Here is a 27,915-nt window from a genome sequence, read left to right as displayed (position 1 = left end):
AGTCAGCCGCGGGATCAAAGTCGAGTTAGAGAGGTTGACGTACTAGTTAATTCGGTACATCTCTACAGACTTTTGTTCATTTTCTTTCGAGCTTCAGATTTGTCTTTAGTTCTTTTTTCTTTATTGTGCAGTTGCTCTTGATTAAAGAGTGTACGTGGGTACAATTAACTTGTAATCTTGAATTAACTCTACCTGATTTAATTAATTTAGTTTAATCTTTTTTAAGGTTTGGATCATATTTAACCCGATAATCAAAATCTGATACTACATGAGTTTGGATATCAAATTGTATATTTTTACTCATGATTCAACTCGACACAATCATATTATAATAATAATAATAATAATAATAATAATAATAATTATTATTATTATTATTATTATCATTATTATTATTATTATTATTATTATTTGGATTGATAACAGTGTAGAAATCGATAATTTATTTTGTAATTAAATTTATATCAATATTTATTTTATAATTTAATAATATCATATTTATAATAAAATATTAAATGATTTAAATTTATTATAAATATTTAATTTTTTATTAAGAGAAAAGTTGTATAGGATAGAAAAACTCTCAATATAACTTATTAAATAAGTAGAAAGTAAAATATTCAAAAAAAAAGTGTTATCTGAGAATAATTTTTTTCTATCTTAAAAATATATCTTTAATTTGAGTAAGAAAAGATATTCCAAAACTTCTTTACTTAGCTAGCATTTAGCTCCTGTTTGACGTAAACGGCTATTAAACGAAACCGTTTTTATATCATGCAGCACCATTTAATTGATTCACCCAACTATATGATTTTAATGACGTCTCGAAAGTGATCAAATTGGTTGGCAAATTAAATCATGGCGTCTATTATTACGAGGCATACAGCCTAAATTTGGTTCATGCTGTGACACGTGCAATGTGAACCAAGGAGTAATTAACTTGAGTAGGTATATGAGTGAGACACTGAAAGCAAAACAACCTTATGGGGCTCACTGTTTAAAGTGTATTTGGACATCAATTGAATTCAATGAGTTAAAAAAATTATATTCACAAATTTTTATTTTTATTTTATATTAAAATGTGTGTTATTATGTTGAATGTGATTTTAAATGGATATTCAATCATATGCTTATATTACAATTTTAATTAGTGATAAGATTATACTATGTAGCACATGATCAATATAAAAGGAAATTAAGAGCTTACTAATGTATTGAACTTGTTGATTGTGACTCAAAATTTACTTTATCATTTATATATTTTGTAAAGTATTTTGTCATTACAGTCTTATAAGTTTAGTTTGTTTCAATTCATCTGATGGGTTCAGACTATATGTAGTCTTTCTTCATTAGTCTGATGAATTCAATCTATCTTATTTTATAAGATTTAGTTAATCAATTAGAGAGATCAAGGGATTTTTTTTGAAAAATAAGAAATTGCTCTACTATAAAGACTTGGTCTTGCTTTCAAATAGTAAAATCTGCTCTCTCTTATGAATGTAAGCCAAATTGACTGAAGCACGTGAATCTGTTGTGTTTTCTTCTATTAATCTTTTTCATTTTGTTATTGCATTTTTTCTGCATTTTCATTTTACATTCTTGTTGGCTATTCTCATTTCTCTGTTTTTTTTGTTTGTTCTTATATAGAGTATGTTCTTGTTTACATTCTTTCTTATTTTAGAACCAATTTACTTTTGATTATCCCCAAAATGTCTCATACTAATGTAGACATATGTCTGAGGTACCCTAACAAGTGGCATCATTGGTAGGAATGTGTGAATCCTGGTGCATGACAAAGAAGCGATTATAAGGCCAATGAAGAACTAACTCAACTTGAACAAGTATAATAGAATGGTGGCTTGTGATGGTGGGTCCATATATGAAGGTGGAGGTCTTTCTGTTAACATGAAGGTTCGGAGTATGTCCCATTGTTATGAATTAACGATGGAAATATGGTTAGACACACTAGTGCAAAAAAGGGTATTTACGTCACCCAATTTACGTTGCAAACCACAAACACCGACGTTGTAAAAACGCGGTGACAGTTTCGTAAATAAGTGGAGACTAATTTACGTCGGACCCCTTGTAGACTGACCGACGTAAATTAGGTAATTTACGTCGAGCCCCCTAGTCCGACGTAAATTTACGTCGGGCCCACCCTAGTCCGACGTAAATTTACGTCGGACCCCCCCAAGGCCGACGTAAATTTACGTCTGAGCAACATAATCCGACATAATAATTCTACTATATTCCCCCAACTTACCATTTTCCATTCCCGCGCTCATCGTTTATACGAAATCCTCTGAATTTTTAAGTCTCCCACATCGTTTATTGCTACATTCAACGTATCCAAGTCTCTAAGTGTCTGCACGTTGGTCGTTTGAGGTTAGTTTGTTGTCCACGTAATTTTTTTATTTTTTTTTGCTATTTGTTCCTCTGGAACAGCCCGTTCTGCATGGAGAACGGCCCGTTCTCCGTGCAGAACGGGTCGTTCTCCTAGGAGAACGGGCCGTTCTCCTTGCAGAATGGCCCGTTCTGCTTAAATTACTGGCTTCGTAAATTGTTGATCTGGAACGGCCCGTTCTGATTTCGGTACGGGCTGTTCCAGATGCATTAAATATTGACTTTTTTAGGATTGACCTTTAGTTTACCATCATATTAGTAGAAATATTTATGGATTTTATCCGAAATTATTATCGATTTTTTAGGTTTGTAGTTTAGGTTAGAAAAATTATGAATAACTGAGTCAACAGTTAATTTGTGTTAATATTTAGATAATGAATCGAAGTTGGATGAATGCAAGTCGCATTAGTCAAGAGTACAGAAATGGAGTTGAAGAGTTCTTACAATTTGCAAAAGAAAATGGGAAACCCATCAAAGGGGCATATTATTGTCCATGTGTTCGATGTTTGAATCAGATACGTCAAGAAGTTGGAGAAATACGTGATCACCTGTTTATATATGGTATTGTGAAGAGTTATACAGTATGGACATGGCACGGAGAAATATTAGACATTCCAACAGTGTCAACAACTGAAAATTTTGAAGGGATGGACGATAACTTAGAAGAGATGATACGTGATGTTGGTGAAGAAAATTTTGAAAGAGCACATGTGTATGATACCTTAAAGTCTGATTTTGAGCAACCATTGTACCCAGGATGCAGTATGTTTACAAGATTATCAGCAACTTTAAAATTTTTTAATTTAAAAGCAAGAAATGGCTGGATTGATAAAAGTTTCACAGAATTGTTGGAGTTATTGAAGGAGATACTTCGAGAAGATAACACGTTACCTAATCGCAACTATGAGGCAAAAAAGATACTATGTCCAATGGGTACTCGAAGTTTAAAGATTAGAACTGTGAGTCGAACAGAAGTTGACCAAGCACATTTGTACATATTGAACAACACTGATGAAGTAATTCCTTACATATCTGAACACATAGATGAAATCAAGATAGCACACCCCCGGATGAATGAGAAATGGGTATTGAATGAACATAACAAGAGTTTCTTAGCTTGGTTTAAGAAAAAGGTTTATGGTGAGGTTAATGCTTCTGATACACTTTTGAGACTCGCGCGTGGGCCTAACAACGATGTCATTACATTTGGTGGGTATGAAATTAACAAATATTGTTTCTATACAAAGACAGAAGATGACAAAAGTAGAGTACAAAATAGTGGGGTTACAATTCAGGCTGAGGCTGTGCACTTTGCTAGTTCAAAAGATAAAAATCCCATTACAGCATCCATGAGTTATTTTGGAGTCATAGAAGACATATGGGAAATTGATTATGTTATGTTTAGAGTGCATGTGTTCAAGTGTAAATGGGTTGATGGCAATACGGGTGTGCGGACAGATGATTTAGGATTTACTTTGGTTGATTTGAATAAGGCCGACTATAAGGATGAACCTTTTATTATGGCATATCAAGCAAGACAAATTTTTTATGTCAGGGATCCATGTAATGAGAAATGGTCAGTGGTCCTCAAAGGAAGAACCATGCATGGAACTCACGAAGATGAGTCTCTAGATATGCATGAGACACCGTCTTTCTCAAGCAGATCATTTAGTCCTATTACGGACCATGAAGTGAACGAAATACATGTTATTCGAAGTGATCATGATGAAGGAATATGGGAAAACATTCCAACCTAATAGGTTTCTGTTTATGTATTATTATTTTTTTTTATTAGTTATTATGTTGCTATATTGTTATTATGTTTTTTACTTTATTTGTCTATTCAGTTAATTCATTGTTTTAATAATGAGAGTTTAATTTTTTCAGGATTATGGAGGATTCTGGGTTTGGCAGTGGAAGGAGGGAAGGTAGATCTGTCACCCGATTGTCTGGGTTGACAGCTGGGCGCATTGCCAATGAGAGGACACCGGTTGAGGTGGATCCTCGTTCTGGCAAGGCATCAGGCCCAAATGCTGCTAAGTTTAAGAGCTATTTAGGAGTCCTAACTCGACGACATGTTTCTATTATCATTCCATCATGGGATGATGTTCAGGAGGTTGACAAGAACCTCATGTGGCAGGATATTCAGGTATATACTTTCACATCCCTTGAATATTATATAACTTAAATAAATTATTTATTAATTGTTGTTATTTTCATAGCAAAATTTTGACATTCTCAATATTGAGGTCATGAGGAGGAAGATGTTATCTGCCCTGGCCACCAGGTGGAGAGACTTCAAGACTTTCTTGACACGGGAGTATGTATTTGGAGAGCGACAAAATGAGACTCCCTGTCTAAAGTACCAAATCACTGATGAGGAGTGGATGCAATTTCGTGCCACTCGATTGGACCCTTCGTGGCAGGTTAGTTATTGATAACTCTTACATTGACACAAATACTTAAGGTATATTTTAATTAATCTTATTTTCTTTTTTGTATTATTGCAGGCTAAAAGAATAGTTTCCCAAGAACGACAGACCAAGAATGATGCACCCCATCTATTGTCAAGATGGGGATATGAAAGAAAAAAAAAGGAAATGAAGAAGGCTAGGGCAGAGGCAGCAGGGGTTGAGTCTGCTGACCGTGTGGAGTCACCTCCCCGCCATGAGATGAGGATAGCAGCCTGGACAAAATCAGATGGGCAAATGACTTCTGAGTCTGCAAGGGTCGTTGCGGATAAAATAGTAAGTAAAAATATACAAACTAACACTTTTCATTTCAACTCATTTAATTCATAAGTGTAGTTTAGGGTATACTTATTGTTAATATGTTGTAGGAGGGTTTAGTTGAGCAGAGCACCCAGGGCTCATTTGTTTCCGATGGTCGGAATGATATCCTCACAACGGCCATAGGAAGGCCAGAGCACGGAGGCCGTGTGCGTGGTGTTGGTGGTTCTTGGAGCCACCGAGATTTCTTTGGTGCCCGATCATCGAGGAGCACTGTTGACTCTTGCAGTCAATAGGTTATGTAGAGATTGGAGCAGAGATTGGAGAGTCAGTTTGAAGAGAGATTGAAGAATATTCAAAAACAGTTTGAACAGAAGTTTGAACTTTTGGCTCGTTCTCAGCAACAGACTGCAGTTGCTCATGATGGTGTTCGAGTCAGCACTAAAGGGAGTTGTGCTGCTCCAAATCCCTCACCGGATCAGACTCACACTGATGTACCAAACCAGTGTGAGTTATATGTTGAGGATGACCCCCCACGGTTAGTGGCAATTGGCCGAGTATTTGAGGGTGGCTCAACCATCCATGGTGTCCCTCTACAACCAGACTGGACACGGGTTGTGGTTGACCAAGTTCAAGATGTTACTGCTCTAGTGCCTTTGCCCAATACAAAGGTTCAACTAGTGGGGCAGGCAACCGGCATATTCTTAGGGCGCAGGTAATTCATATCAAAATTTATTTAACTATATTTACCTTTAGGATAATTAACATTGCATATTAATGACACTTAAATTAATGTTTCAGGTCTTTCAAGATCCATCTTCATTGCCCGAAGATGAGTTGCTCAAGATAAGAGAACAATGGACAACTTTTTTTCTAAGTTTAGTTAGTTAGATATTATGTTTATAGTTTGATAGTTAGTTAGTTTAGTTAGTTAGATAGCATTGACAAACATATGTTTTATAGCTTTTTTAGGATAATAGCTTTTTTAGGATAATAGGATTTATATTTTCATAATTTATGTTTTTTAAGATTTATATATTATTTTCTTTTTGTCATTCAATTTTGAAATATAATTTGAATTTCTATTCTGGACTGCCTGGTTTAGATTTGATATTTTGGACTATATTTATATGCAGGTGTTGGGTATATCAAAAATTTATAAACGTTTTAAAAAAAAACTGCCACAATTTACGTCGGACATGGCTTTGTCCAACGTAAATTTATGTCGGGCCTTGCTTTGTCCGACGTAAAATTGTGGCATGTTTTTTGTCCCTTTTTACGTCGGGCAGTGAGAATCCCCGACGTAAATTTACGTCGCCTTTCAGAGGCGACGTAAATTTACGTCTCCCGTATTAACGTCGGAACCTTTTCCGACGTAAAAGGCTCAAAATAGGTGACGTAAAAGACCCTTTGTGTACTAGTGACATTATTGAATACTTGTAGTCTATAGGTTAATCATTATTTTTTATTTGAGGGAAGGATTGTTAAAAGTGTAATCAAAGTCCCACATCATTTGAAAAGGTAGAGAATCATGAGTTTATAAAGTATATACATATGCTCCATTGATATAAGATTTTTTTTTAATAAATTACCTAAAGTAAAATTATGAAGATTTAAGTGAAAAGTGGACAATATCATACTAATGTGAATATGTGTGAGATACCTTCCCTTGATGCACTCTAACAATTAATTGTCGACGTGTTTATTTTTATGTATATATCCACTACAAGAAAAATGTAAATTTCCAACGGAAAATTTTCGACGAATATGGATCCGTCGGAAATTTCTGACAGATTTATATTTCCATTTTCTGTCAGAAATTTCCGATGAAAAATAAATCCGTCGGAAATTTCTGACAGAATTTTCCGTCGAAAATCTTATTTTTAATTATTATTTTTCATTTTTATTTTTAATTTCTTTTTTTAATTTCTTATTTTTAATTTATTATTTTTAATTTCTTATATATATTTGTAGTATTAAAAATTTTATATATCTTTTAAAGGTATAAATATATATTATAATTATTTATTACAAGTTTTTTATATCTACGATTAGTATTAAAGATGAAAATAAATTAGGTTATACTATATTTTATTATAATTTACTTGGTTTGAACCTAACTTTCTTTAAAAATATATATTTTAAGTGTGACTTATTTATCTATCATAGATAATTTTTAAATATTTGGGTAGAAATACAATCATATAGACTTATTTTATAATAATTTAACACTATTAAAAATATAAAAATCTATAAGTTAAATTTATAAAAATAAAGTTTAATTTATTTATGATATAAATATGTTTTTAATATCTAATATATATTTTTAGATGATAATTTATTTTAAAATATATCTTATAATAACAATTCTAAATGGAATATAAATCTTATGATTTTTCTTATTTTGATTTTTTTAATCAATGTATACAATTTTACTATTTTGATTTTTTCAATCAACGTATACAATAAATAAAAAACACAAAAGAAAAACATGCATGCTACAAATTTTATTTTATCAAAAAATTATTTGTTTTAATATATTACATTATTTATGTGAATATTAAGACATATATATATATATACATATATATATTATAATTAAAAATATTTTAAAAATTAATTCATTATTAAGAAAAAAAATTTATCACATGAGAATTAATTTCCTTCAAAAATTTGACAGATATCAAATAAATAAACATTTTTTCTGAATCTATATATTTATTTTATTAGAATATAATTTTTTTTTAAAATATATTATTTTTTAGATAAAAAATTATGTATATGTCAAATAGTAGTGAGGGCAAGTGCCTCACTATTCCAAACGTGCAGCTGTCGCTGTATATATATGTATGTGTATATATATATATATATATATATATATATATATATATATATATATATATATATATATAATATAGAGGGTTATAATTATACCGGTGTAACTTTTACTAAGTATTATGCCGCTTTATAACTTTATATTAAATGTGAATTTTGTAAATTCAACCGTTAAATTGAAAGTTCATATCACTTTATACGTGTATATCAAATTTTTTTAAAATTGAACAACAACTGGAAGATAATCCAAGTGTTCATATTTTAGTGTATTTTGAAATGAATATATTACATCAATTTTGTTTTATAAAAATGAAGTATCAAATCATCTTGGATTAATATAAAGTTTTGTATATATAATCTATAAGAGATATGAACTTTCAATTTAACAGTTGGATTTACCAAATTCACATTTAATATAAAGTTATTGAGCGGTGTAATACATTGTAAAAGTCACATTTAATATATATATATATATATATATATATATATATATATGAGGGGGGTTATAATTACAATGGTATAAATTTTACTAAGTGTTACACCGCTCAATAACTTTATATTAAATGTGAATTTTGTAAATTCAACCGTTAAATTGAAAATTTTTTACTCTTAAATCATATATATATATAGACACACACATACACACACACATATATATATATATATATATGAGGGGGGTTATAATTACAATGGTATAAATTTTACTAAGTGTTACACCGCTCAATAACATTATATTAAATGTGAATTTTGTAAATTCAACCGTTAAATTGAAAATCTTTTACTCTTAAATCATATATACAAAATGTTATATTAATCGAAGATGATTTCTTATAAAACCAAATTAAATCTGTCAAAAAATTTATATTTTTGATGAGAAAATTTTTGTAGGAAAAGCTATATTATTGATAGAATATTTCAGACAAATTTATATTTGTCGAAAATGTAAGAACTGGTTTTAAATTTGATATGAAAATATTATAATTAGATAAGATTTTAAGTTAGTATTTTATTAATGGTTGATAATTAAAAAATAAAACATGGATAAATACATTTTTTGAATTTTATATGTTTGATTTAAGATAACTTACAAAATAACTCTTGGTAAAGTTATTCCGCTCAATAACTCATGGTGTGTTGAATTTCATCGATCCAATTAATTGTTAAATTAAAAGTTATTAAATTTTACTAATAATTAATATAAAAAATTAATTAGTTTTGGAATAAATTATTTGCTAATTAACAATATAATTGAAATATTAATTATTTTAAATTATTTAACTAAAATATTATTGACAATTTACTATATGATCTTAATATTTTTGTATAACTAATATCTGGTTTTAAATTTGATATGAAAATATTATATATAATTAGATAAGATTTTAAGTTAGTATTTTATTAATAGTTGATAATTAGGAAAAAAAATAAGGATAAATACATTTTTTAAATTTTATATGTTTGATTTAAGGTAAATAAATATATTAAATTAATTAATAATTTATTTAAAATATTAAAATTTAATTTATAAGTATGTAATAAATAAATATATATAATTTTATAAATTATATTATCATTATAAATTATAAAATTAAATAATTTAAATTGTAATTTTAAATAAAAATAAGTAAATGTTAATTATAAAAGTAAGTACATATAAATAAAGAATAATTAAATATATTATTATTATTATTCGTAATATAAAATTATTATATATTATTATTATAGTACAAATATGAGATTGTATATTTGAGGATGACTTAAATGAATTAATTTGTACAAGTTATACTGACAACATACATAGACATTTCGGTAGCTTACTCATCAGAACTTCACAGTTAAGCGTGTTTGACCTGGAGTAGTACTGGGATGGGTGACCTTCTGGGAAGTCTCCCAGAAATTGCACAAGTAAGGATAAAACACGCTAAACAGTGAAATATTGTGAAATAGAACCCTTGAGAGGCCAAATATGAGATTTGTTACATTAATAAATTTATTAAAATTAAAAAAAATTATAATTTCCGACGGATTTTTCTGTCAGAAATTTCCGACGGAATTTTTCGACGGAATTTTCTGTCCGAAAAATTATTTCCGACAGATATTTTTTCTTCGACGGATTGAAATCCGTCGAAAATCCGTCGAAAAAAGCAAAATCCGTCGGAAATTTACCTATTTCCGTCAGAAATTTACCTATTTCCGTCGGAAATTTCCGTCAGAAATCAGAATTTTTCTTATAGTGATCCAATTAAAACATATAGAATATTGATATTTATATCGTATGGTGGCTGACTAGGCTGAATACCCGAGTTCGTGGCCGACTAGGCCGAATACCCGAGTTCGTGGCTGACTAGGCCGAATACCCGAGTCCGTGGACCACCAGGTCGAATACCCGAGCCCACCGGCCACTCACAATCTGAACGGAACATGTCGGTGTGCTCGGCCGAGTCACAGATTTACGCCAGGATAATTATGGAAAGGTTAATTTATGTAATGCACCGGATTAGCCCCCTAATTTCCCGGGGCCCAGTCCTTAATCGCGGCCCAATAAGAATCACTATAAATAGGACCCCAGCGAGGTATACGTAACTAACTTTCAACTACCGCATTTATTACGCCGAGCATTTACTTGAGCGTTGGAGTGTCTTTGCAGGCACACCCCCCCTTACATCGGACTACCCGGATAGGAACGAGAAGACCGAGACCCAGGATCAGACCCGCTACAACAAGGATAAGTGAAGTGTGTATCCTAACACAGGAACAATATTAATACTCAATTAACCAATCAAAAGTACATAGTTGGTATTGTTAGAAAAAATTTAAATAATATTATAATGTGACTCATGTGAATTAAAGCTTAAACGTGATTTAATAAAATAAAAGGACCTATTGGCAAATATAGGAAGTTACTATTTTCAAATCTTATAACCGCCGATAACCAACTTGATGGAAGTTGGTTGAATAAGAGGAATTTTTGGGTTCTATCTCTGCCATAGAAACGACTCTCGTTTTTGCCATCAAAGAAAGTGACACGAGAATATGAAGTATGGAAAGAGATAGATAAAGAAACGTGATTGAATAACTTATTCTCATTACAGTTGTCATGGATCAAGGTAAGTCTCTCTTACTATTATGAATGTATGTGAGAATCATAATTTCTAAAATCTTTATGCAGTAGTTGTCTTGAATCATGAATGACATATGAAGGCTGCAATTTACATGTGGTATCAGAGCTTTAGGTTGTTGAATTTATGATTCTCCATGAATAATGTTTTCCAATTTCATGAACCCTAATTTTAATTGGAAATTTATTGGAACAATTTTTCCCACTGTACATATTGAGAATGAATTCGATTTTGGAAAATGTTATGAATTCAATTTCGAATGACCCTTGAATTTGTAATATGAATTATTGCATGAAACCATGTTCTGGGGACGAATTGGTCTTTCCCTAACTTTAAGATAAATCACGCTAAAGTAGCAACAACATGACTTTGGGTGCCGAATTAAAATAAGTTGATAAAAGTACGAAACATTAATGAAGTGTGCAACCCGAATGCTTTCCAATATGCAATCCACTTGATTTGAAATAAAATATTGCATTAAAAACAAATCCCGAATGCTTTCCTATATTCCCTGTCATGTCAATTTCAATTTGCATTTATAGCTTATGCGTATGGAAATGATGAAATTGAAATGGAATTGTCAAATTGTTTTCTTTATTATGAATTTTAATTTCAATTGGAAATTGTTTGGAATCATGCTATTATGTTTTCGCTGTGCTTCTCGAGATTGTTTTCAATTTGGAATGTTTTGAAATGAATATCAAGAGAATACCCACTGTTACAACATGTGTGTGTATTTTGCTTAAGATTGTATTTATTTTGGGATTAAATGTATGATAGATTTGTAATCACCAAAGTGGTCAAATCTTTATGTTTTAGTTAATTCCAAATTAATAACAAATTTTATTTCAATTACCCATAGAATGGATGCTAAATTATAAATTATTGATTTATGGGTTGATTGAAGTTTATTATTATAAGACATTTATGGATCACCCAAAGGTTGATTAATTGTTCTTATAATTAATGGATATGACTGTTGGTAGTGAGTATGCATTATTAGTTTTATTTATTTATCCAAAGATAATAAATATTTCTAATTAGTGCATATGTCTTGCCAAATAATGTTAATATTATTAGCATCATTATGTTTTGTGTATTAATGTATCACCCAAAGGAGAACATTAGTATGCATAGAATGCTTGTTTGTTATTTGAATTTGTATCGTATGTTTAATTTATGACTCAAAGTAATAATGTTAAGCATGTGTTAATTACAGTATCTGTTCCTGTATCTTTGCATTCTCATGCTATGTCTGTTCCGGTTTTTAATGGGTTGAATTTCTCTGATTGGAGCGAACAAGTCCAATTTCACTTAGGTGTTTTGGATCTTGATTTAGCTATTCAAGTTGAAAAACCTGCTGCTATTACTGATGATAGTAGCAATGAAGAGAAAACCCATTATAAGGCTTGGGAAAAATCAAACAAACTTAGCCTGATGTTTATGCGAATGAGCATAGCAAATAACATTAAGTCTGCTCTTCCCAAAACTGAAAGTGCAAAAGAGTTTATGAAATTTGTGGAAGAGTGCTCCCAAACTGCTGATAAGTCTCTTGCTGGGACATTAATGAGTACCTTAACCACCATGAAGTTTGATGGTTCTCGTACTATGCATGAACATGTCATTGAGATGACAAACATTGCAGCAAGACTTAAGTCTCTTGGAATGGCAGTAGATGAAAATTTCCTTGTGCAGTTTATTTTGAACTCATTACCGTCTGAGTATGGTCCTTTCCAAATGAACTATAACACCATGAAAGACAAATGGAATGTGCATGAATTGCACAGTATGTTAGTTCAGGAGGAAACCAGACTTAAGAATAAAGGAAATCACTCCATTCATTATGTGAATAATCAAGGAGTTGAAAAGAAAGTTAATAAGAAACATGGAAAGGGAAAGGGACCATTAAAGATTGCTGAGTCCTCTACTAAAATCCAGAAGAAAACTGACAAATGTCATTTCTGTGGAAAGTCTGGTCATTTCCAGAAGGATTGCCCAAAACGTAAAGCTTGGTTCGAAAAGAAAGGTGAGCATAATGCTTATGTATGTTTCGAATCTAACTTAACTGAAGTTCCCCATAATACTTGGTGGATTGATTCTGGATGTACAACTCATGTTTCTAATATGATGCAGGGATTCCTTACAACCCGAACCATAAGCCCAAATGAGAAGTTTGTCTTCATGGGGAATAGAGTGAAAGTTCCAGTGGAAGCCGTCGGGACTTATCGTTTAATCCTTGACACTGGATTTCATTTAGACTTGTTTGATACTTTTTATGTACCTAGTATTTCTAGGAATTTAGTTTCCTTGTCTAAACTTGATGTTGCTGGATACTCTTTTAGGTTTGGAAATAATTGTTTCAGTTTATATAAGCGTACTTGTATGATTGGATCTGGTACACTTTGTGATGGTTTATATAAATTGAATCTTGATAATTTATATGCTGAAACTCTTATGACCTTGCATCATAATGTTGGCACTAAACGTAGTTTAGTGAATGAACGTTCTGCTTACTTGTGGCATAAGCGTTTGGGACACATTTCCAAAGAAAGGATACAAAGATTAGTAAAGAATGAAATTCTTTCAAATTTAGATTTTACTGATCTAAATGTATGTGTGGATTGTATTAAAGGTAAACAAACAAAACACACAAAGAAAGGAGCCACAAAAAGCACTCAGCTTCTTGAAATTATACACACTGATATATGTGGACCTTTTGATGTTAATTCTTTCAATAAAGAAAAGTACTTTATCACTTTCATTGATGACTTTTCACGTTATGGGTATGTCTATTTACTGCATGAGAAATCTCAAGCAGTGAATGCCTTGGAAATTTATATAACTGAAGTGGAAAGGCAATTAGACAGAAAGGTGAAAATTGTCAGGTCAGATAGAGGTGGTGAGTATTATGGAAGATATGATGAGAGTGGACAACATCCTGGTCCATTTGCTAAGTTCCTTGAAAAGCGTGGTATTTGTGCTCAATACACAATGCCAGGTACACCACAACAAAATGGTGTTTCAGAAAGGCGTAATCGAACCTTAATGGATATGGTTAGGAGCATGTTAAGTAATTCATCTTTACCTATATCATTGTGGATGTATGCTTTAAAAACTGCCATGTATTTGTTAAACAGGGTTCCTAGTAAGGCGGTTCAAAAGACACCTTTTGAATTGTGGACAGGTAGGAAACCCAGTTTAAGACACCTACATGTTTGGGGTTGTCAGGCAGAAATTAGAATATACAATCCGCAAGAAAAGAAACTGGATGTAAGAACAATCAGTGGGTATTTCATTGGTTATCCAGCAAAATCAAAAGGGTATATGTTTTACTGTCCTACTCATAGTACAAGAATTGTTGAAACTGGAAATGCCAGGTTCATTGAAAATGGTGAAATCAATGGGAGTGAAACTTCACGAAATGTGGAGATTAAGGAAGTTAGAGTACAAGTTCCTTTAACTAGTGCTTTTACTTCAAGAATTGTTGTTCCCCATGTTGTTGAACCAAACAACAATCAAGAAGAACAACAAATTAATGATCCTGTGGTTAACAATGAATCTATAGTAGAAACAACCACAAGAAATAGTATTAAGAAGATCTCTAAGGGAAAAGAGATCTGCTATTTCAAATGACTATGTGGTTTATCTACAAGAGTCAGAAAATGACTTAAGCATTGATAATGATCCAGTTTCATTTTCAGAAGCTATTAATGGTGATAATTCTGGAAAATGGTTAGATGCCATGAATGATGAGCTTAAATCAATGACACAAAATGATGTATGGGATCTTGTGGAATTGCCTGAAGGGTGCAAGAGAGTTGGGTGTAAATGGGTCTTTAAGACTAAGTGTGACTCTCATGGCAATATCGAACGACACAAGGCTCGACTTGTTGCCAAAGGTTTTACTCAAAAGGATGGCATTGATTATAAGGAAACCTTTTCTCCGGTTTCTAAGAAAGATTCTTTCAGAATTATCATGGCATTAGTAGCTCATTATGACCTTGAGTTACGTCAAATGGATGTTAAAACTGCCTTTTTGAATGGGAATTTAGAAGAGAATGTTTATATGGATCAACCAGTGGGATTCATTGAAGAAGGAAAGGAACACATGGTGTGTAAACTTAAGAAATCAATATATGGACTTAAACAAGCTTCCCGGCAATGGTATATTAAGTTCAATGATACTATTATGTCCTTTGGATTTAAGGAAAACACTGTTGATCGGTGTATATATCTGAAGGTCAGTGGGAGCAAGTTTATATTTCTAATTCTATATGTTGATGACATTTTGCTTGCAACTAATGATCTTGGTCTATTAAGTGAGACTAAGAAGTTTCTTTCTAACAACTTTGAAATGAAAGATATGGGTGAGGCAGGCTATGTGATAGGAATAGAAATATTCCGTGATAGATCACAAGGACTGTTAGGCTTGTCTCATAAAGCCTATATTAATAAAGTTTTAGAGAGATTCAGAATGGATACATGTTTAGCATCTCCCGTTCCAATACAGAAAGGAGACAAATTTAGTCTTATGCAATGTCCAAAGAATGATTTGGAACGGAAACAGATGGAAAATATCCCTTATGCATCTGTTGTTGGGAGTTTGATGTATGCTCAAACATGTACAAGGCCAGATATTAGCTTTGCAGTTGGTATGCTTGGTAGATACCAAAGTAATCCAGGATTGGACCATTGGAAAGCTGCAAAGAAAGTCTTAAGATACTTGCAAGGGACAAAGGATCACATGCTTACTTATAAGAAATCTGATCATCTTGAAGTGATTGGATATACAGATTCAGATTTTGCCGGTTGTATAGATACAAGAAAGTCTACATTTGGTTATGTGTATCTTTTAGCCGAAGGAGCAATTTCATGGAAGAGTGCAAAGCAGTCAGTCATTGCTGCATCCACTATGGAGGCTGAATTTGTGGCATGCTTTGAGGCCACAGTTCAGGCTAATTGGTTGCGGAATTTTATTTTGGGACTTGGAGTAGTTGACAGTATTGCCAGGCCGCTGAAAATTTATTGTGATAATTCCGCAGCTGTTTTCTTTTCTAAAAACGACAAGTATTCCAAAGGTGCTAAGCATATGGAATTGAAATACTTTGCCGTTAAAGAAGAAGTTCAGAAACATAGAGTGTCAATAGAACATATTAGCACTAATCTTATGATTGCTGACCCTTTAACAAAAGGGTTACCGCCCAAAGTATTTACTGGCCATGTAGAGAATATGGGCATTTTGTCTACCAGTGAATGTTGAATGTTAATGTTGTTATTAATGCCTATTTGACACTCTGAGCTCATTTAATATGCAAGTTTCTGAAATTTGTGTTTTCTACTTTATGTATATGCATGCAAATTATGATGTGGAAAACATATTATGTGTTTATTAATGAAAGAGTGACTTTATGTTTGAACCCATTATGAACTTCTCATTTTACGGTCATATTAAGGAGAAGGATAATATAGTGGTACATGGAAGGAAATGTGTTGATTAAATGACATGTAACCGCCATGACTCTTATTATTTCTGTATCTTTAATTATGATTACGATGGAGCCAATTTATCTAAGGTCTTTAATGCGCATTATGATTTATGTAATTATTAAATCATGAAGTGTTATGAGATCACATGAGTCAAGTGGGAGAATGTTAGAAAAAATTTAAATAATATTATAATGTGACTCATGTGAATTAAAAGCTTAAACGTGATTTAATAAAATAAAAGGACCTATTGGCAAATATGGGAAGTTACTATTTTCAAATCTTATAACTGCCGATAACCAACTTGATGGAAGTTGGTTGAATAAGAGGAATTTTTGGGTTCTATCTCTGCCATAGAAACGACTCTCGTTTTTGCCATCAAAGAAAGTGACACGAGAATATGAAGTATTGAAAGAGATAGATAAAGAAACGTGATTGAATAACTTATTCTCATTACAGTTGTCATGGATCAAGGTAAGTCTCTCTTACTATTATGAATGTATGTGAGAATCATAATTTCTAAAATCTTTATGCAGTAGTTGTCTTAAATCATGAATGACATATGAAGGCTGGAATTTACAGGTATGACTTATTATAAAATAGTTATTTTAAAAGACAAACAAACCTATCATACATCATTTGTGATTGAATGATGGTATAAAACAACTTTACACCTATAATTATTAATAAAGTTGTATTATTTTGCTCGTGTTGGTTCACTTGATTGGTGGAGATACTGGCTTCCAAATTTGTTGGGTGGCGGGGCTTATGATTGTGTTTGGGTTGCATATACCACAAAGAAGGTGGCCTTTTTGTTGGATGATGTGGGTGACATCGACGAGGACCTTGGAGCGAACATTAACAATTTGGTTTTGCAGTCAAAATGAGAAGTTGGCGTGATAGCAATAGAGCAGGCCACTTTTATGGAACAAACATATACTATATAAGTTGTTAACAATCCATTTTAATTTTTAAATGTAGTTTCTAAAATTATCATTACTCAATTTAAAAATGCTCGGATATAATATTGATGTAAACAAAATGGGTTGTATAACCGATTTTGTAGATCATATTTTTACTAGTGTTGATTTAAAATAGATGAAACTTATTTTTATTAAATTTACATATATAAATCTATGAGTTTCAATTGATATTTGAAACAAAAAGGGTATATAAGCACGGTGAAAATAGTATGAAAATAAGATTTTATGAAAAAAAAATATATATGATATTAGATTTTTTTTTTAATTGTTTGGTCATTCGTTAGACTCTTTTTTACGTGATTTTTTTACTTCAGTTTTTTTTTCGTAATCATTTAAGGTTTTTGTACAAGACTTAAAGAAATTATTGATATTTTAATTTTCAAAAGTATTTATTACTTACTTTTCTATTATACACTTTATTTTACGTGATTTACGTACATTTATTATTGTTATCCACCTTTTGAGAAGTCCAAAAATTAATGCATTGATTATTAGAGTGTGCAAATAATTGTCCTTTTTTCTGTATTTTATATTTCGTTAGAAATATATTGTTCTCATAAATGCAACATTAACTTCACATAGGTGGTTGGAAAAAAATAAGTAGACATTAGAAATAAAATCATGATTTACCAATTTTATTTTCTTATTTATCATTAAATTTTCATAAGAAATGAAGATATTATTTCGTAGAAATGTTTAAGCACCAACATCAATTAAAATGATAAATTACTATTAAAAAGTCTAAAAGGTGATAGAGAAACACACCTTGAACAATTTTTAATAGGAAAAAAGTGAAAAATAAAATCAATGCTTTATAAAAATTATAAAGTATTTTATAAAAAAAATTTAACAATTCTTTGTAAATTGTGCCTAATAATAAAAATAAAAATAGTATTCAAAATCATGTCTCAAAATAAAAATAATATTGTGGAAGGATTAAATTCACCTAAATTTAAAAAATAAAAAACCAAATTTTTTTTTTTAAATAATAAAGAACCAAAATAAATTTTAAAAATAAAATATAAATACAATTTAGCCTATAAAAATAGGATGCCTAATGTTTGGACAAAAGTACTCTCTAGTCTGAAACCAAAAATAAAAAGATTGACTATAACTACATAGGACACTCCAGTGGTGTCCATATTCTACATCTATATATTTTCTACAAGCTTCAAGCTTACCCCCCACAATTATTCATCATGAACCCTTTAGATCCAAAAGAATTCAGGAGGCAAGGGCACATGATAATTGACTTCCTTGCTGATTATTACCAGAATATTGCTAACTATCCAGTCTTGAGTCAAGTAGAGCCTGGTTATCTCAGAAAACTCATGCCTTCTTTTGCCCCCCTCAATCCTGAACCAATTGAAACCATCCTTCAAGATTTGCATCAACACATAATCCCTGGCATAACACACTGGCAAAGCCCTAATTACTTTGCTTACTTTCCCTCCAGTGGCAGCACTGCAGGGTTTCTGGGTGAGATGCTGAGCACAGGATTCAACTCGGTGGGGTTCAATTGGGTGTCTTCACCAGCAGCCACAGAGCTAGAAAACACTGTCATGGATTGGCTTGGCCAGGTGCTGAATCTCCCTAGGGATTTTCTCTTTTCAGGTAGTGGTGGAGGTGTGTTGTTAGGTACGACTTGTGAGGCCATTTTGGTCACACTAGTTGCTGCTAGAGATCAAATACTTAGCCAAATTGGTAGAGAAAACATAGGGAAGCTAGTTGTTTATGTCTCTGATCAAACACATTGTGCTGTTCAGAAAGCTGCTCATGTAATAGGAATTCACCCCACAAATTTGAGGGTCATCAAGACTATGAAGTCAACTTCATTCACTTTATTGCCAGAACCATTGTTATCTGCTATTCAAACAGATGTTCAAAATGGGTTGGTTCCTTGTTATGTTTGTGTCACTGTGGGCACAACCTCAACCACTGCAATTGATCCACTAGGACCACTGTGCAAGGTGGCAAAAGAATATGCCATGTGGGTCCATGTTGATGCTGCTTATGCTGGAAGTGTGTGTATTTGTCCCGAGTTCAGACACTTGATTGATGGAGTTGAGGGTGCAAACTCGTTTAGTCTCAATGCTCACAAATGGTTTCTAACTAACCTAGATTGTTGTTGTCTTTGGGTGAAGGATCCAACTTCTTTGGTGAAGTCCCTATCAACACATTCAGTGTACTTGGAGAACAGTGCTTCTGATTCAAAGCAAGTGGTGGACTACAAGGATTGGCAGATAACCTTGAGCAAAAGATTTCGTGCACTGAAAGTTTGGCTTGTTCTTCGAAGCTATGGTGTTGCTAATCTTAGAAGTTGGCTCAGAAGCCACGTTGAAATGGCCAAAACTTTTGAGGAGTTAGTGAGGCAGGATAAGAGGTTTGAGATTTTTGTACCTAGAAATCTTGCTTTGGTCTGCTTTAGGCTTATACCATCAGCAGTTGCAAAGATTGGTAATGGCAAGGTCCAAAATGGACACCTCAAAACCGAGGATGTTGCAAATGAAATCAATCGTAAGTTGCTTGATTCCATCAATGGTTCAGGCACTGTATACATGACTCATGCTATTGTTGGAGGGGTTTTCATTATTAGGTGTGCCATAGGAGCAACTTTAACTGAAAAAATGCATGTCATCATGGCCTGGAAGGTGGTGCAGGAACGTGCAGATGCTATTCTAAACTACAGGAAAATGAATTCTTCTTAATTTCTGCAATTAGTAGAATCCAATTGTTCAGAAACTTTGTTGGTTTTTAGTGGTTGGAAAACAAAGTTTGCTTTCGATGTGTTTAATCCAATTGTTGTTTTTGTCTTGCAAATTAATTGCATGTACCTATCTATTGTTATCCTTCATACCAAGTTCCGACTAATAATGTCAAAGTGTATACTTTTAAATGATTTTTAAACTTTTTTAAAAATTTATAAATTTGATTTATGCATTAAAAACTTTATATTCAAGAGTTAAATGATTAAAATTTGATGTAGAATAAAAGTTATTAAACGAAATAAATTTAGATAAACTTATTTTTTAAATAAACATATATATATATATATATATATATATATATATTTATTTATTTATTTATGTGTAAGCGTATATATAGAGGAAGTTTTAAATTATACATGTATACTTTTAAGTAACTATTACATAATTCAATTACATAGTTCAATAATTTGTAATTGAAAATGAATTAGTTTTTAAAATTTATCGATAAATTAAAAGTTTCTTTTTCATAATATTATATATCCTATATTGTATATTAATCCTAAATTTTTTTGATATTATATTTATTTAAATCAAAATTTATATATTATATATTTTTAATATATATTAAAATATGAATTATTTTTATGAAAATATGAACTATTTATATTATTCGATTTTAACAAAATTTATATATATACCTTTGCATATTATATACCTATCAACACTTATTATTTATTTTTATTTTTTATTCTTATCACATTATTTATAAATGAAGATATAATATCAAATAGGACATTCACAAGTGTCATTCCTTTGAATAATTCCACACAAACTTCTATCGATTTGACAACGTACAAGATCGATAGTTCCCTCCACTGTATTTTATTTTTGCTTGCGTGTTGGTCTTAGATTCATTTGGACACAAATTAATTTGTGGACAATTATGACACAAATAATTTTCTCTAACTAAAACTAAAATAATAGTTTAAAAAATTTTTTTGTCTTCCAACACGTAAATCATTCTTTAATATGAATTTCGTCACTAGTTTTCCTATAATCAACCAAAAAAGATGCAAACATACAATTACGCAGAAAAAAAAATCATAAGCACCCTAAATAAAATATATCCGTAAGGGATCCTCTAGCTAGTGATTTAATTAAACTGGTTTATAATTTCTTAAAACGTCTAATTAAAAAAATCCTTTGAATGATTTCATCACACCCATATGAATCATTGTATTTGGATAATGTTTCAAATGACTCAATTTCCAGTGTGTCAAGTTTTTTCTTTTTGGGAAATAATTGGTGGACGGCGACACTCAACTCTCAAATCTTGACATCTAGAGAAATAAAGAAAGAAAAAAGAGAGAAATATATACTGTGTGCTAAGTAATATGACTTGATAAAAAAAAATAGAGAAAAAAGAAGAATTATAGATTTTAATCAGATCTTTCAAATTATTAGCTGTCCGAATATCAATTCACTCTCACTCTCTCTTTTCTTTCTTCTATTTACCTCCTTAATTTTGTATTTAGTTATCTCTAGAAAAAAAATATACGCATTATATTTAAGATGATAATTAAAAGGTAGTTTCATTTGGTTTTTCATCCATATAATATTATAATTGTGTAATTTTAGTTCCTAAAATTTTAATTCAGTAATTTTATAATCTTTCAAGTATTATAATTATGTAATTTTAATCTTTTAAAATTTAATTAAATTATTTTAATTTATCAAATATTATAATTATATGATTTTAATTTCTTAAATATTATAATTATACAATTTTTTTTACTTATTTAAGTTATAAGTGTTATAATTTTCATTCATTCATTACCAAAACACTCAATGATTATCTTCTCTCTAATTTTGCTAAATGGTCTTTTTTCTAAATTGAATCCTTATTCCTTTGGAAATATCTTGTGACATTGATTTTTTGACTTGTTTCCTAATCATTGATCTTAGTATTTTTACGATATTTTATATACTAAAAACATATAATTATGATATTTAAAAGACTAAAATTATTTACTTTTTAAAAAATTGATGATCAAAATTTTACAATATACTTAGAATTAAAATATGAGAAAATAATAAAATGACATGAGGGTTATATTTAACAAAGAAAAAAGCATTTAACCATAATAAGCAACCCAATGATTCTCTCTGGTTTATTCTTAGTGATGATTTCATTTCATGGTGGATCCATTGACTATTTCCCGGATGAATTGTTGTCCTCACAGCAGCAACCAAATTTTGAGGATTAAAAAATAGAAGAGAGAAATCATATATAGACCACTAGCCCTACGCGAAAGCAGCATATTCGCAAGATTATCGGAGAGTTTTTAAGAAAGGTAATTAAGCGAATTCCCATGCAGGACATGCTCCTTTAAAGCCCAACCAAGGTGACCTCATTAAAAAACAAGGCAATCTCGTATGTCTCATTCCATTTGTCTCTGATCTCCAAAGACTTCCTCATCAGAGAAGAGACAATGGAGACCAAAGCCTGCTCCTCCCTCCTCCTCCTCCTCCTCCTCCTCACCACCCTCATCCTCTCCTCCGCCGTCCCCACCACCCGCGACATCCACATCGTGCGCCGCGACCTAATGGCCAGCCTCAACGACCTTTGCAAAAAAACCACAAACCCTAACCTCTGCGTCCAAACCATCCAGCCCCACTTCCACGGCTCCGCCGACCCCTTCCAGGCCCTCTCCGCCGAAGTCGACGCCACCCTCGACGAAGCCAAGAAAACCCTCGCCGACATCAAAACCCTCCTCACCAAACCCGACAACGGAAAATCCTTGAAGGACTCCCTAAAGGTATGCCAGGACCAGTACTCCAGCATGCTCGACTCCATCGCCGACACCAAAGCCTCCATCGGAAAGAAAGACGTCATCACCGCCAAGTTCAAGTTCAGCGCCGTCATCTCCTTCCAATCCGCCTGCAAGGACAGCTTCGGCGGCCAAAAGATTCCCTTCCTCAAAGATTCCGACGAAGTTTACCAACTCGGAGGAAACTGCTTGGACATCATCGCCGACATCGAAAAGGCTCTCCCTGCCAAACCCGCACCCGTTCAACAAGCTCCTTCTGCCTTCAGCAACGTCGTCGGAACCGTCTCGTAAATTTTTTTCAACAAATTCCTTATGGATCGGTGCTGGTTTCGATTCTGCAAATTAACCCGCCCTCCATTCTGAATTGATAATGCAATTCAGAATTTTTTTTCCATGGTTTTTGGACGCCTATATTATTTATTAATACACTTGAGAGGTTGTTTATTTGTTTGCTTTTTTTTCTTTCTTACCATGTTACACTTGAATCACTTGTCTCTCTCTCCGAAGGTGTATTCACCTCGAGGATGTCCAATAAATATTTTTCCCTTTTGTGTTTTTGGTAAACTGAAGGTTTTGGTGTGTAGGGGAGATGATTCCCCGTTCAAGTGTTCCATTAAACATATAAAAGAAATTACTTGATTGCATTTTTAATTCTCGATCGACTTATTATATATATTTTGCGATTTTGGTTTTCATATTTTAATTGCGTGATTGACTTCATTAAGGTTTCTCTCATTTAGATGAGGTCGATCTATCTTTATGATGAAATGAATATGGAATAATAAATTAATTCTTCATGGGAGAAAAGTTAGGCAATTAATTGGAACCCTACGTGAATGACGATGCAAATTAATGATAAGTGCAGTTGTGTAATTTTTTTAGTTTTTGTTAATTAAATTATTTTTAATAGATTGTGTAATTTCTATGTTATTATTATTTAATTTATATTTTAAAAATTACAAGATATAATTAGAGCGTGAAAATATGTTTTAAAACATTATCTTTGTATATATTGTCTGTTACGAATATACCTTCGTCATTAAGTACTCCATCATTTTTATCCATCCGGTTCCAGATAGTAAGAGTCTAAGCAACGGGAGAGGCTAATGTTAATGTTTATTTTTCTTGTCAATTACAGAGTCATTTATCAAATTTTTATAATTAAGTATAGCCTTTTGGAATTGGCCTCTGTTTGAAGGACCACACAGGTGCTTTAAAGCAAAAACAAGATTATACCCCTTTATCCCTGAGCGGCTGAGCCACATGAATGCGAAACCATTGCTTTGTGAGCAAGGTCTTAACAAAGTGTCTTTAGAATTGGATTGTCAGAGATTACTGTTCAGCATTCATAAATATCTACGAGTGACTTATCTGAATTTTGACTCTTTGACACAAAAGTGCTCACAAGCACTAAGTAGTTTCCCCAACTATAATATTAGTTACATTTCCAAACAAACAAATTCAATGGTTCATAATTTAGTTTGGACTACTGAATTGTATGTTAATTTTCATGAGTTTAATTACATTCCTTCATATATGTTTCAACACATTATAAGTGAAATGCATTAGGTGTGTTTTACTAAAAAAACAAAAGGTATTTTTGACATTTCACTCTTACTGTATAAAATAATAACTTTATTTAATAATTATTAATAGGTAATCTTGGATAAAATCTTAGTAATTTTAATTTTTGAAAGCTATTTTTTTTACTGCATTAAGAATTCAACTAATTAAGGATGTACATTAATAGAATATGTATAGAGAATGACAATACGAGAAAAAAAAATCTTTAGTTAGGCGTGTGTACGTGAACAAATTCATTCATTATGTGTATATAGAGAATGAACATTTTTTTTTTACATATTAATCATAAATTCATTCATTAAATTTATATTCTATATTAATTTCAATAGCATTTTTTAGGGTATGGACTATGGAGAAGTAGAGTCTAAATAGATGGATACATAATAATTTTATTAACTTTTAAAAACAAATAATACAATTACACAAATAATTTAATAATTAATAACACTTATTTTCATATCTTAAGATTATATAATTTTACTGATGCAAATAGAAGTAAATAACCACTTCAAGGAATGTTTAATACAAAAATATATTAAAAAAATGTCACTATAATATGTATAAACTTATTTAGTATATAATTATATAAAATTTTAGTGTTAATTTTGACTGGGATTTAATAACATATATTATGTATCATTATAGTTTATATCTACATTTTTAACAACATGCTAACGTATATTGAAATCTATAGCACATAAAAAAAATAATTTTTTATTGATAAGTATTGTATCATTAATTATGATAATTTTTTTGCTGTAAATATATATATATATATATATATATATATATCATAATAAAATTTATCACTTCACTTAATTAATAATAAATAATTTATTAAAAAATTGATATCCTAAATAGTTGAGGGGCTTAATTAAGACAGTCTTCATTGGCTTTTGGTTTTGTGCCTTACACACAATCTGCCTAGAAGAATATTTCATCCGTCTCAAGTAGATTTCTTAATCTATATATTTTTATTAATCTTAAAGAACTAAATATTTGAGAAACGAAGGATAGTAAATTTGTTGGTCAGCTAGACCACGATTCAGGAATAAAGTGATTCATTCTATAAAACATAAGAGAAAAAATTAAAATGACTATTTTTTTTTATGAATATTAATTAAGTAATCTTAACCTAAGAGGTAAAAAGAAATAGTAGTAAGACAACCTCAAAATTATCCTTCAACATCTCAAAATAATGAAGGCAACAAAAGTAAAATAGTATTGAAAATAGCAAGAATAAAAGAGTCTTTCCGTAACTAATCGATGCGCACAGTTAAAAAAAATTAAAAATACATAAACAACATAGAATATGAAATTTATCCCAAGGACAAATACATCTATAACAATACATAAATCTATAACAATACATAAATCTATAACAATAGATAAAGGGAATACATGGTTAGGTTTCCACTTTTATTAAGACATTTTTATCCTTTAATTATTGACATAATTACCACTTAAGTACATATAAGCAGTTAAGCAACACGCAGTAAGTGAAAAAAAAACCGCCACAATCCATAAAAACTACTAAGGAATCCGTTTACCGTCACAAGGTAATTTATTTTGTGTAAAATCAGCAATCTGTATTAGTATATTTTCTTGGGTAATCATTTTGAATGTTACGTCACTTTCTTTCTTCTCTCCACATTCACTTTCATGTCCCCAAGAAAATCATTCTTACGTGTTGTTCTACATCTATATAATTTCGAAAACTGTTTCCTCGGTGAACTGAAAACTCTTTTGTTGATTGGTGAAATAATATTCTAAAATTCTACGAACCCAGCGCTCAAGCCTAGCTAAGTTGTTTCATAGCAGGCCCAACATCATCAGGCTTACGTTTCTGTGGGCATTGCCATGTCCCTGTTATCTAGGGGTGGGCAAAAAAAACTAAACTGAACTGAACTGAACTGAACTGGTGGTGAACTGTACTATAAAAAACTGAACTGTTTGTAAAAAAACTGAACTGAACTGTTTAAAAAAAAACTGAACTGAACTGAACTGTTGTAAAGTTAAACTGTACTGAACTATAAAAACTGAACTGAATTATAAAAATTGAACTATTTTTATAAAAGAATAAAAATTAAATGTGTTTAACATGTTATGTCTTAATAGATTAGCTCGATAGTCTAATAATCAAAACTTAAAAAAAAATTATCTGAAAAAAATTGTATCAATTTTGTCGAACTTAACGGATCAATTGAGCTATGTTGAACTACTTATTTTTAGGCTTAAAATTCACTGAGTTTGTTTGACTTAATTTTATATTTTTTTCCTTTGAAAAATTTAAATAAAATGGAAAATAAAGTAAAGTTGGCAAATGTGTCCTATTTTGATAGATCAATGAGTCAAAATTGTTCAATTCAAAATATCATAATAGTTTAGTACAGTTTAAATTGTAGTTCAGTTCAAGTTTTTATAATATAGTTCAATTCAGTTCAGTTCAGTTCAATGACACAAAAGAATAGTTCAGTTCAGTTCGTCTGAACTAATGTTTAGTTTAGTTCAGTTCATGTGAACTATTTTTAAGTTCAGTATAGTTTTTATAAGTTCAGTTCAGTTCAGTTCGTTTTGCCCACCCCTACTGTTATCCCCGCGACATTATATTGTTCAAAATTTGTTGCTTCTGCCAATGCCTTTCTCTTTGTGACACCGTCTTTTTCACATGACAATGGAGGTTTCCCTACACTTGAATTACCATCTTCATCTTAATTTATATTTTTAATTGTGTCATATTGTTTGGTAAAACTTGATTCTGCATGTATTTGAATAATTTATTAATGTCATTGAATACTCTTTTATTTATTTATTATTGATTATTGATGCTTTGATTTGAATACTCATTAATTTATTTTAAATGATCGTGCGTTTCTTTAACCCCTTCCTTTTCCATAATGTACAAACAGTGAGCACACACGAGGAATTAATCATTTTTTAAAACTCTGCACAATGTGATTTATCTACTTTCGGCCTGTGCATTTCATGCTTACAAACCTTTAATTTCAGCAATGCATATCATTATTAATTTTCAAAATATTTTCCCTAATGTACATACAATAATGAGCACGCACAGGATAATACATATTACCTACTTAGTGCAGTTTGATCTGTCATTTTTTTAACAGTTCATATTTATTTTTATGGAAAAGTTACTTTTTTATCATTAATGCACCTAAAGAATTATTCTGGTACATTCTTTCACTATCATCTTCATTTTTTTCTACTACATTTTTTAT

The 27,915-nt window shown here is 31.1% G+C and overlaps 3 protein-coding genes across 3 annotated transcripts; all 3 read left to right on the top strand.

Annotated features, from left to right (window-relative positions):
- The first annotated feature begins 4,616 nt into the window (after window positions 1-4,616).
- On the top strand, window positions 4,617-6,933 carry LOC145953138 (uncharacterized). The gene is made up of 2 exons (XM_083066939.1): window positions 4,617-5,150; window positions 5,243-6,933. The coding sequence occupies exons 1-2, from the start codon at window positions 5,004-5,006 to the stop codon at window positions 5,426-5,428; spliced, it is 333 nt and encodes a 110-aa protein (XP_082923065.1). The 5' UTR covers window positions 4,617-5,003; the 3' UTR covers window positions 5,429-6,933.
- An 11,681-nt stretch (window positions 6,934-18,614) lies between these two features.
- On the top strand, window positions 18,615-20,452 carry LOC109788945 (tyrosine decarboxylase). Its single transcript, XM_020347808.3, has one exon. It carries the CDS (start codon window positions 18,753-18,755, stop codon window positions 20,259-20,261), a length of 1,509 nt encoding a protein of 502 aa, XP_020203397.2. The 5' UTR covers window positions 18,615-18,752; the 3' UTR covers window positions 20,262-20,452.
- Window positions 20,453-22,657: 2,205 nt separating this feature from the next.
- Window positions 22,658-23,743, top strand: LOC109788941 (pectinesterase inhibitor). The gene has a single exon (XM_020347806.3). The coding sequence runs from the start codon at window positions 22,754-22,756 to the stop codon at window positions 23,381-23,383; it is 630 nt and encodes a 209-aa protein (XP_020203395.1). The 5' UTR covers window positions 22,658-22,753; the 3' UTR covers window positions 23,384-23,743.
- Window positions 23,744-27,915: the final 4,172 nt, after the last annotated feature.

Source organism: Cajanus cajan, chromosome 1 (genome assembly GCF_000230855.2).
Source record: "Cajanus cajan strain Asha chromosome 1, NIPB_CcT2T_4, whole genome shotgun sequence".
Taxonomy (NCBI): Eukaryota; Viridiplantae; Streptophyta; class Magnoliopsida; order Fabales; family Fabaceae; genus Cajanus; species Cajanus cajan.
The sequence above is the reverse complement of the archived record's forward strand: the minus strand, read 5'-3'. Positions and strand labels throughout refer to the sequence as shown.